The following is a 12,345-nucleotide window of genomic DNA, read 5'->3' on the forward strand; positions in this document are numbered from 1 at the left end:
AATAGCATTTTGATAACCCCCGGCCACGTCGACTCTTAGACAGTGCGTAATCCTCTTTGGCCAATCTAATCAGAGAGGCATATGCCGAGTTGGCATTGAACAGTGATGAGTGGTTTAGTAGCTTTGGGAAGATGATCAAACATAAGCGTGAACTAGATTATGGCCTCGCTCATCACCAGGAGTGAGGCAGTAATCACTATATAGGGTTTAATGTCTGTTTGTTTGCCCTTTACTTTGACCTGTCAAGAGTTCTGTAATCCAGTGCCGGGATAACGTGATGGCCCAGTTTCTCATGTTTGGGTTAGGTGCCGAGTTTGATGGGGAAGACGTCACGTGAGTGTGGGAAAGAGTGTGTCACAGGAATGCACGTAATCCATACATTAAAAAAATTTAATCTGCCCTAAAAACAGCAATGCCTGTGTCCTCCTCCTTCTCTCTCCTCCCAGGGACATGTCCCTGCAATGTATTAGAGAGAGCGAGAGATAAAGGTAGAAAGAAAGGAGGAGAGAAAGGAGGGAGAAGGGTGAATTGAGGAATGGGTAAATGAGTGCACACACTCTCGATCCTTTTTGACCCCTGGGGTGACTCCCAACAACCGAGAGAGTCAAATTATGGAGTCAGTCATGTGTGTAACCTCCCTGTGTGTCTGTGGGACCACACACACCCACGCACACAGAGTAGCAAAGGCATCTATCTGTCAAATGAATAACCCATGGAGGATCAAGCACACACACTTAATTATGAGCACATACTAGGGGTGAAGATTCCTGATGTTAACTGATCCATCCATTCATGTTGTCCTCATTATATATCTTCATACTTTCAATATACACTCACCGGCCACTTTAATAGGGAGTACCTTGCTAGTACCGGGTTGGACCCCCTTTAGTTTTCAGAACTGCCTACATTTTTTGTGGCATACTTTCAACAAGGTGTTGGAAACATTCCTCAGAGACTTTGGTTTATGTTGACATGATAGCATCCCCCAGTTGCTGCAGATCTGTCCGCTGCACATCCATGATGCGAATCTCCCGTTCCACCTCATCCCAAAGGTGTCTCTATTGGATTGAGATCTGGTGACAGTGGAGGCTGTTGGAGTACAGGGAACTAACTCATTGTCATGTTCAAGAGACCAGTTTGAGATGATTTGAGCTTTGTAACATGGTGCATTATCTTGCTGGAAGTAGTCATCAGAAGATGGGTACTGTGGTCATAAAGGGATGGACATGGTCAGCAACAATACTCAGGTCATGTTTATGCTCAGTTGGTACTAATGCATTGAGTTGCTGCAATGTGATTGGCTGATTAGCTTTTTTGTGTTAACAAGCAATTGAACAGGTGTACCTATTAAAGTGGCCGGTGAGTGTATAATCACGTACTACTGTATATCTTACTTAAGCACCTGCAGTTTGTTTTGTTTTTTTACCGACAGAAGCACAATTACAAGTGAACACGCTCACACATGTTGATGATATCCATCAGTGTGTATGCACACTACATTGTAACTAGGCAACCAGCCTCTGCAGCACAGCATTGTGGGATACCCCTGGGAAGTGTGCTGAGCATGTCAACACTGAGGTGTCTGTTAGGGTGCGTCTACAAAGAGTGATACCCTTAAAAACACACAAATTCCCTCTTTTCACATGCTGTAATATTTGTCCGGACGGCTGTTGGTGTTTTTTCAGCTCTCAGCTGTGTGTCATTCTCAATGAGTGTGTGACATTCATCCTGGGAGAGAATGGTGTTTTTGTCAGATTAACATTTGTGCCTCTGGAATCAGGAGTGACACACGCCTGCTATCACCACGGACAGCCTTTAAGTGGTTGAATTCCCCAAATGCTTAAGCCATCGACTCATGCTCTGCATCATCAGCACTGAGTGAGGCCACCAAAGAGGTGTCCGTGTGGAAAAACTCCTTCCTTCATTCACACATACATTTGTGACTCAGACTAGGAGACCACACATTGTATGTATCAGATTGTCGTCTCAGTATTTTATGTGTAAACAGGACATTAATAGCCTCGTCATTGTGTTGGTGCGGTACCAGTGTTTGTGTGACTGTGAGTGTTCCCTTGTGTATGTGTGTGTCACGGTCTGGTATTCATCCCTGTGTCCTGTGGACCCTATGCGCTAGCACGTTAGCGGACATAAGCAAACGTAGGAGGAGTGGCGAGGCGGTGAGGCAGGATATCCCCTCTCTGTCTTACAGGCTTCCTCTGCTCCTCTGCACACATACAGAGATCCTTCCTCACCCAGTCCTCCTCTTCCTCCTTCTCTCACTTTCCTCATTGCCTTGTTTTCTGCCTTATAATTTCACATTCATACGTTCTTTCTCCTTTTACTCACCAGTGGCATCCAGTAGGCTTCTTTCGTGGCGTCTGCTCCATCCTGTTCTGACTCGCTCTCTTTTCCTTCATCTTCTATTCTCAGTCACCCCGGCTCTCGTCATTTTCTCCTCACTTCTCTGCCACGTTCATGCTTGTCTCATCTTTAGAACAACTTGTTTTTTTTCTTCTACTCAGAAACAAAAAAGGCAAAACAAGAGAAGCCAAGAGGGAGTGGGTGACAACAGGGAGTGGGTGAAAGTAAGACCGCATGCCATCTGCTTAGTCGAGTGGGAACCGTTCCTCATAAAGTATAAGGCGTTCTAATACAAATGGTTACATCCAAAGCAGGAGTGCTTTCCTCTTCTCTCGCAGTACTTTTCCTTTCAAAGCTAGAGACCTTGTGTAACCTTGTAAACATGCATATAATGCACCACACAGTATCTGTGTGTGTGTGTGTGTGTGTGTGTGTGTGTGTGTGTGTGTGTGTGTGTGTGTGTGTGTGTGTGTGTGTGTGTGTGTGTGTGTGTGTGTGTGTCCTACTGGCTACTTCACGACTGCTCTGTAAAAATATAGTGGCGAATCTGTTCCTAACTGTTTAGAGATGCTAGGGCAAATACACTCATGCAAAGTACAGAGAGGCTGACTCTCTGCCTGCCTGTCTTTCTGTCTGTCTATCTTCTATTTCACTCTGTGTTTTCAATCTAGGCATTCATCCTATATCTCTGTCTACCTGTCTGTCTTACCTTTTACTTACCTTTGCTTAAAAGTGTCCTTACGTGTGTTCCCTTAAATGTTCCCCCGTCATCGTAGCAATTTTCCCATGGCTCCAGCCTCTGTGGTCAGCCCACAAATGTGTTCTCACGCACACACACACACACACACACACACACTTTTGTAACATACTGAATGTGTGAGTCTGCCATGCGATGAATGTGTAGGCTAATACTGAGTGCTGGCACTCATCACACTCTGAAACTGCCAGCTACTCTGATGTTAGGCCAGATTGCTCAGGTCAGTCAGGCACCCTGCACAGACATCATGGTGTGTGTGTGTGTGTGTGTGTGTGTGTGTGAGACTAAGCAGAAAGAGAGTGAGAATATGTTTACATCAGCCATATATTAAAGTGATTAGACTGTGGAGCCAGAGAGACGAGTACTGGAACAAACAAGTACCTGTGTGCTGCCAGCACACACTTTACCTGTGTGTGTACTTGCTTTGAAGAGCAATGACGCGTGTCTTTGCCCCACGTGCATCTGTGCGCCACACAGACCTGCCTTGTACGCGGTCATCTCATTTGGCTAACCTTAATCCCTCATCAGGGAGGTATAAGAGCTGACATACAGCACCTATTAGCCTTAAATTACATCCCTTACCCCCCTACTGGCCTGCTACCAGACCCCAGAGCCCCCATAACTGTCACCACACAGCGCTGGCCTCAGTGTGGCATAACCACCTCAACATTGGCCCTTTATTAAAGCTAGCTGCTTCTAATTAATGGCTTTGGCCTTTACACAATAAAACAGCCAATGTATGTCTGTGTTTTTGTCTGCTGCTGAGCTCCTGTATTACACACACTCAGTAAAGGCCAGATGGATGTCAGGTTGTCTGCAAATGTGCTGTGAGAGTACCTTAATGCGCCTCGTTGTCATTTTTGGGTTCAATTGGCGTCTGTTTGGGTACTGTTGTGAAATTCGCCGCTTTTAAAGCATCGCTCTAATATTAAGCGTGGAATGTGAGCAAACAGGACATAGCTTGTTTTCACTCTGGGTTAGTGTCAACCAGCTTATGCAAATGTCAAGGAAAACAGGCATTACCCCAACAGCCTGCTTGTTTGAATACTACTCCTAACGGTTGGAGGCCTGATAACATCACAGCTACTGGCATTGCTGCTTTCATACAAGAGAAAGTGAAGTGCACTAACGGTAATATACCCAGAGGATAAAAACTGCACAACACCTGTATGCAGACAGGATGCATTAATACACAAAAACAAATTATATTGCAAATATTGATTGTTAATAAGTAATGGTGAACTTAAAGTTCATTTTATGCGCTGTCATCATGATAACCTCTAATGGAAATAAAGACAGATGAGAAATGATGGCATACTATTTTTCGGTCTCTATTAATGTCCTTCTCTTATTCGATCTCCAACCAGCTCTTTGTGTTACAAGAAATTATGGGAATAGAGTCTGTAGGTATTTGAAGCAAAGGAACTAGGTCAAACAAAAGGAGACGATGTTAAACTAGGGACACGAGACGAGTTAAACTAGGGACAAGCAAAGAGGACGAGGACGAGTCTGAGTTTGTTGATTAAGATGGGATGTCCAGAGTGATGAGATGACGTAGGTGAACGTGCCAGAGCTAACCGAGTGCCTGGACGGGAGCTTGGGCTTCTCCGAGCCTGTCTCATCAATGTGACACGCTCGCAGAGACAGACCCACGCACACACACACTCATAGTAAACATGCAGGGGATGATAGACAAAAATATAGACACCAACACTTGTTCGCACACCCACGCATGCACACGCATGCTCGTTTTTAACCACTCATGTATCGTAAAAGTCTCACGGAGCATGGATAAAACTCTGATATATCTATACCCTACAAACTTAACAGCCTGTGCATCTGTATTATCTGGAAGGGGGGGATGGGTGACATACTATGGGTCTGGTGAAAGGAAGGGAGGAAATGAGAAAAGAGCGACGGAGATGAGTGAAGAGGTAATATGATGCAGGTGCGGGTGTAAAGATCATTTGAGGTTTGTTGGCTACTAATTGAAGCACAATTAGTGACAGACCTATCTCGTTACGTATTAGGGACTGGTAAATGTGTGTCCTGTTCCTGATCCTACAGTCACGGCTGTTTTTCAGATAATTTGAATCAGCTTAATCACGGATGGGCCTCTAGTGATTAGGGCACATAAGAAAATCTGAATGTGAATGGATGAATAGAGTAGCTAATGTGATTATGAATGATTGGATGTGCATGTGTGTGTGTGCAGGGGGTCTTTATTCTGGCTGCAGTATTTGGCATTTAGGATCAATGGAGTCACATACAGCTGAGCTCAATAAATCTTTTTTCTTTCTTTTGTTCGTTCTTTCTTTCATTTTTTTCTTTCTTTCTCTCCTTCCTTCTTCACTGGTGTGCAACATAGCAGCATCTGCGGTGTGTGTGTGTTTGAGAGAGAGAGCGAGAGAGAGAGAGAGAGAGAGAGAGGGTGGATCGGCGGGTGAATCAGCCAGTGGGAGAAGAGAGAGACAACAAGAAAGGAGGGAAGGATAGAGGAGGAAGAAGGAGAGGGAGGGTGAATGAGCCAGCGGGGGCAGAGCGAGCAAACCAGTGAGTGAGGGAGAGGTAGAGGGAGGAGAGAAAGAGGAGGGGGGATGTTGCTGTTGCTGCTGCTGCTGCTGCGACTGTTTCTGCTGTCAGTCGGCTGCTGCTCGCCTGGCAAGCGGGGGGAATACAGAGCGTGAGAGAAGAGAGAGGGAGAGGGAGAGGGAGAGAAAGAGGCTGGTCAGTGCTGTATTTTATTCTAGCAGCGCTATTGTTTGCACAGGGAGCCGCTGATACGCTGTGAGGAAGTGGATCTAGGCACTGACTGGACTCAGATCTGCAGATCCATGGATTACCAGCAGTGAGTAAGGGTGACTGCTTCTGCCACTCTACTAACCCACTCGTCGTTTTCAGCAGAGGGGGGAAACCCACAGTCTCACACAGCGGGGAGTCTTGTTTAGGCTGGACCCACTGGAGATATAGAGGGAGAGCAAACCAGACAGTCTTGGTGTTTTTGAAAACCTTTCTTTCTCCTCTCCTCTCCCTCCATTTCTTTCTGTCTCCATGTGTGTATTTCAGAGTGTGTCACTGATGCTGTTGCTTGGCTCTCTGCAGGAGGGATGCTGGAGGCTAATGTGGCTAACATTAGCATGACGGCTAAGCCCAGAGAGCTGGACCTGAGGTCTGCTGCTGTCTCCTGCCAGGAAACTTCAGCCCAGGCCATGGCCTCTAGGAAATCCTCGGCCAAGCCATCCACTCTGTCCCAAGGACCTTCACGTGCCTCAGGACCAGAGCTCAAGGTCTACCGGCCCACCTCTGGATCTATCCCTATCCCAATTCCCAATCCTTCCAGGCTTCGCAAGCAACGCTCACTTAGCAACTTGTGTGTGCTTACTGATGCTGAGAAGAAGCTGCACTTGTACCAGTCGCCCCACTGGAACGATGATACGAGCCGGCCTGGCGCTGGCGCCAACAAGCCGAGCCAGACTAAGACAGGTCAGTCCGCGCCTGGGAGACCTCCACTTTCCCGGACCCTTTCAAAGTCAGAACAGTCTCTTTTCCAGGGGAAGCCCAAACCTTTCTGCTCCCCGTCTGTGACTTCTAACACGAGCAAGCCGAGTCGAATCCCTGCCCCTGGTAAACCACGGGGACCTTATGCTGAGGTCAAGCCCATCAGCAAGGCCGCTGAGGCGGGCAAGAGTGCAGACACAGATCCTGTAGACCACCCAACTAAGGCAAACTCCAATGGAGCTGGTACTACTGGGACGAATGGCAAGAAACGTGGAGAAATGGAGACATCTGCTGCTCCGTCAACAGAGGAGAAGAAAGAGAGGAAGGGGATAGAGGGAGAAGATGATAAGGGCTTTCTAAAGGTGGACCCAGAGTTAGTGGTGACGGTTCTGGGAGACCTGGAGCAGCTGCTTTTCAGCCAAATTCTCGGTGAGTCTGCTATTTTATCCCTAGATTGCATGAAAGCACACAGGTTCAAGCATGACAGCTATGTCACCTAGGGCCGGCTACAATTATGTTGAAAAGTTAACAATGGTTAATTATTGATTCATTGAATAACATAAACATCCTCTGCTCTCCACACCCTAACCGTTCCCTCCAGCTCTGGCTGTAGCTCCAGCATCAACAGTGAATTTTAAATGAGTTCAGTCTGTATTGCAGCAGAGTGCGATGTCAGTGTTTTTTTTTCACTATACGATGGTGAGATCCCTCACGCTGTATGTAACGAAATTCCCCCTGTTTATATCACCATAGTGGTCAAATGTCCTGTATATTTGTGTAATTTGATTTATGTAGTATTTATCTGTGTGGGTGTGTACACTGTGTGCTCCCATAAAGCAGCTGAAGTAAGCAGTTCCAGAGGGCTGACATTGTTTTGTTGTGGATTCATTAGCTAGCACTGGAGTGTTATGTCCCAGTCTCATCTGACCCACTGCCACACTGAGATGTGTGTATATATATATATATATATATATATATATATCAAATACCTCCCTCCTCCTTCTCCCAATATATCTCTATCCTAAAATTTTTCTCGGCACTGAGCATATTTTAAAATTGAGAGCAGTCCACACATGTATACATCAATGTGTGCGAGTCTAAACTGCATGTTTCATGTTTATACCACAGCCTCAGCATCTCCTGGCTCACACCGAAATCAGTCATTCGTTAATAAAGGCCGTGTGAGCGGGACTGGTGGGGTGTGTGTTTTCAGTCGGTAAATAAAACGGCCGCATATTGAGTCAGGCTCCGGTCACAGTGGGCCACATATTTAGCCTTGCACCGCTCCCTCAGCCCCCCCTCACCCCCTCCTCCCCTCCAGTTCCATTGATCTCCGGGCCACTGACAGATGGTCACTATCTACCCCCACTTCTTCCTCCTGTTACCGGGGGCAACGTGTGGGAGGAGAGAGGGGGTGGTGGCATAGGCAGGTAGTCAGCATGCTACCATTCACACATACACACAGACGTTGCACACACACTGTCACACACATCGGCGGGGTTTGTGGACCAGGACACATAGTAAAGTTTTAGCTAATGGGGGTGTGTTGTGAGAATGATGACTAATAGGTTAAACCAGGGTCTAAATCTGCACCTGTCATCTATTATTCATTCATTCACACAAACACACACACACACACACACACACACACACACATACACATTTACAGTTTCCTCTCTCTATCTATTGCTCATTCTCTTTCCATCCCTCCCTCTCAGCAGGAGAGATAGCATCAGTGAGATAGGGAGATGGGGAGAGAATAGTGTACCAGGTCGTTATATCTGGCTTGAGAGGAATAAATAAATAAGAGGATATCATTCTCTGCCCATCATCCAACCTCCTCAATGTCGTCCTCCTCTCTCCTCATTTCCTCTTTCTCTCTTCACCATCTTGCCTCCTGCAGCACAGCCCCAAATCACAGCTTGTGTGACCTTGCCCCTGCCACCCCACATGTACTGCACACGGTGTGTGTCTGTCTGTGTGTGTGTGTGTTTGAGTTGTGTGTATCTGAATGTGACCTTGTTCCTCGTTTCAGTCCTTGTTGTTGGCCACACCTACGTCAGGCAGCCAGGTAGGGAGAGGAGGGAGACAAGGATGGGAGATGGAAAACAGCCAGAAAGAAAGTAGAGGAAGGAACAATTGAGATTTATGGGAGCAAAGTAAAAGGGCAGGACTTTCACCGCCATTCACAGTGGGAGATAAATGACAGAGAGACAGAGAAAGAGAAAGAGAGAGAGAGACACTGGAGGAAAATAATGGTAATAGCCAATGACCTAAATTTCTGCCTGGTATCCCAAGTGCCTGAGTGTTGCTTTGGGTCATTACAGTCTTCTACAACCTGCCAGAGGCTCATCATAGAAACCACAGCAGGTGTGTAGGATAGGTGTGTGAGTATACTCGTGTGTGTGTGTGTGTGTGTGTGTGTGTGTGTGTGTTAGGGAGAGGTTAATTGTAGCTTGCCCTGTAGCTTGCGGGTGTGGGCTCTTTCACAGATTATGGCTGTTCAATGGATCACTCCCAGGGATCCACTCCTCCCCTTCCCATATACTGTACAGTTCATCTGCTCCCTACATGTACACGAAAGAGACGTGTCATTGCACTTTATGGTATTATATCATTACGAACTTAACTATGTCATAGCCTGTTGTCATGGAAGCTATGTACATGCTAGCTCTTAGCGCGGGAGGAGAATATGGGCGCATGTCTTGAACATGTTACGTTGTGTGGCAGCTAGCAGCGTGCACAGTGACAATAGGCAAAGAGATTTGCCTACTGTAGAAGGCAAAGATAATGGAGAGGTCTAATACGGATCTATAACCAAGACCGTCAGCTATGCACTTCAGAGGGATAACCGCTCGCCCCACTCACACACGCACTTATGAAGAAAACAAGAAGAAGGAAACAATCCAGGATATTACAAGGTTAGGCCTATATGTTTATCTCGCAAGGTGATTTAGGATTAGTGTCAGTATAATCAGTTTTTCTTTAATCGCACATACATGTTTTACTACTGAGTGATGAAGAGCTTTTTGTTAATTGGATTTAGAGAATTACTTGACTTGTGAGTCCACTGGCGGCCGCTCCGGACTTAAAGCGGTAATTCTCCCAAATGCTGCTTGTTTTATAAGATATCTTATTAACAGTATAAGCATCATGGTTTAGAAGCAGCGAATGGTAAACTATTTCTGTCAATAAAATGAGTCGACCTGAGTGGCACCTTGGAAAGAATATGATGAATAGGCTTCCAGGGTAATCTGAAGCACTGAACCTCAGATCTGTGCCACTAATGACACCTCCCGGTCCCATCCAGCACCCATAATGAGGTGTAATGTGTAAGAGGGTAAGCTCTCTAAAGCAGTTGCCCTTCCCAGCATGGGGCAGGCTCGGTTTAGAGAGGATCCAGTCTAAAGACACCAGCAAGCACCCGGATTAGGCCCTGCATAAAGATAATGAGAAGATTCGGCCTCCATTCCACTAATCACAGATCTATAACCCTGGAAAAGGCCAGCCATCAAGACTAAAATGAATTACAGATTAAAGCCCGAAGGACATCTGTTTGGATGGAGATTTGGGTATTTGGGGGAATTTTACTTTATGAAGGATCAGATAGAGAAAATAGATTTAGGTTAGAAGATTGGAGATGTTCAGTTTTGGTGTTGGCTGAGCTGATTGTAAAATAAAATTGGGGGACTGTGTGACGTGACCATGAAGGCTCAGCAGAAGAGAGCTAAATGCAAGTCAGTGACACATCACATGAAAGCTTGTTATTTTAGTGTGACATTGTAACGTGGGGGGGGGGGGGGGGGAATGTTTGTGTTGTTGATGTTCACTCTTGCATCCTAGTCAGCTGTCTGTAGAACAATAAACCCTACAGAGATTTCGACAAAGCCTAAAAAGGAAGACATGCAAGCAGGCAAACACCGGCACACACACAGTCCTGTTCAAGAGAACTTAACAACGCTGCAGGAAATAACAACAAAGCACTGCAGCTTTAAGTGTCCAAAGCTCACACAAGCACATTCAGTGTGTGCCGCATTCAGTCACCGATATCCTCTCCTGTCTATATCCCCTCCATATTCATCCTCTTGGCTGTGACAGGGTATTTTTCATACTCAGTCCCCCCATTGTGATCGCAATGCTGAGTCTCTAATGCGATGCGGGTGCGGTCGGAGCGGCTGGTTCCACCCCAGGCTTCGCTGACTGAGGGATTCGGGGCCTGTCGTCCTCCCATCGAGGAGGCGGTGACAAGCCGAATAAACACAAACGCCCAAGGAAAGTGAGGAATAAAGCATCCCGCCGACTCTCTCGCTCTCCCTCTCTTCCTCTTCCTCTCTTTCAACTCTGATGCGAGTTGACGGGTAGCAGTGTTCTGTCACCAGTCAGGCAGCAGAGAGGATATTTCTGGTACAAGTGTTTTAGGAGGAGGACAGAGGACATCTTTTTACTGTGACAGGGATTTTGTCACCAGTAGTATTCATAGATAGGAAGAGTGTTCATACATATATGATGTATATTTGATTATGCTTTTTTTTTTTTCTCCATTGGGGCGTGTGTGTGTTTACAATGCTTTGTGGTCAGTCTCTAAGGTCTTAATGCAGGAGCCATTGCATTAGTGCTGTCTGCTTCCTGCCATCCGCCTCCTAAATCACATTAGTACTCTGTTTTTGCCTCATCAGCTCTTATGCAACACAGAGACACACACACACACACACACACACACACACACACACACACACACAGATGCTGCTCATCACTAAAAGTCAAGTTTTTGTATCAATGTGACAGTAGCAGGGCTGTATTATTTCAACATTTTGTATTGATGTTTGAAAGATTAAAGTGCGTCTTGATTGCGCTGGAGCACTCACATTTACAATCAGCTTACCTACGATGAGTGTCATGGGAAAATCACCCTTTAAATTTCTACTGGGTAAGCAACATCCATCCAAGTGCTTAGCTTAAATATCATGATGAAATAGACAAGATAGATAAAGACATGATATGATACAGACATTAAACATTTTAGCCAGACCCCCCCCCCCCCCCCCCACCCCCTGCAAAATACATGAATTTGTCATGTGCGTCAGTTTCTGTCTTTGGTTCTAATCTTACCAGGCAATAACAGAAACCTGGTGTAGCCAGAGTTTACTCATAACTGTAGTCTATAAACAGATACTGAGAGATGTGATATACTTAAGATCTTTGTGTGTGTTAGTGTGTGTGTGAGAGAGAAAAAGGAAGATGAAGAGAAGGAGAGTTATGTAGGCCGCCTTCTGATGAGGAATGCTTAGTATTCATCTATTTCTGTTCTATTTGTGTTTTCCTCTTGTGAAAGGTCTCCGATAAAAGTGCTCATTGTTACTGATGTAGCTATCTGCATGTGGTAGCTGCTGGCAGGAAAATAGTCACACACATACATATGAGTGTTATGACAGTATTGTGCTTAGCCCCAGATGTTTGGTAAACAAACACGGGCGCCATTTTAAGGCTAAAATGCAAACATACAGTTAGGGTGGGGCAATAACGTTGGAGATAGCTATCGTTTCAATAGCTCTGGTTTTATAACACCACCTTAATGACAATAATTTAATTTAAGATTTTTTTCATATTTTATTTTTTGTATCAATGTGAAGAAGTACTGTGAAATATACGTGATTCACCAGATTCCAGGCTAATATATATTAAACAGCTTCTCAATTGAAATTATACAATACATTGATACATGTCCCTAA

General features: G+C 45.6%; 1 protein-coding gene across 10 annotated transcripts in view; it reads left to right on the top strand.

Annotated features, from left to right (window-relative positions):
• The window catches only part of LOC119905447 (neuron navigator 1-like), a 96,024-nt gene that overhangs the window by 22,555 nt on the left and 61,124 nt on the right, over window positions 1–12,345 (top strand). For 9 of the 10 annotated variants that reach the window (XM_038722493.1, XM_038722499.1, XM_038722497.1 and 6 more), the window contains one exon: window positions 6,221–7,045. In XM_038722493.1, coding sequence (XP_038578421.1) covers window positions 6,221–7,045 — 825 coding nt within the window. Of the gene's footprint in view, window positions 1–5,771; window positions 5,967–6,220; window positions 7,046–12,345 lie in introns of those variants that run through there. The other variant, XM_038722503.1, reaches the window with a different exon arrangement.

This window comes from Micropterus salmoides, unplaced genomic scaffold (assembly GCF_014851395.1).
Source record: "Micropterus salmoides isolate LMB-PRFRI ecotype aquatic unplaced genomic scaffold, ASM1485139v1 Ms_hic_scaffold_16, whole genome shotgun sequence".
NCBI classification, from domain to species: domain Eukaryota; kingdom Metazoa; phylum Chordata; class Actinopteri; order Centrarchiformes; family Centrarchidae; genus Micropterus; species Micropterus salmoides.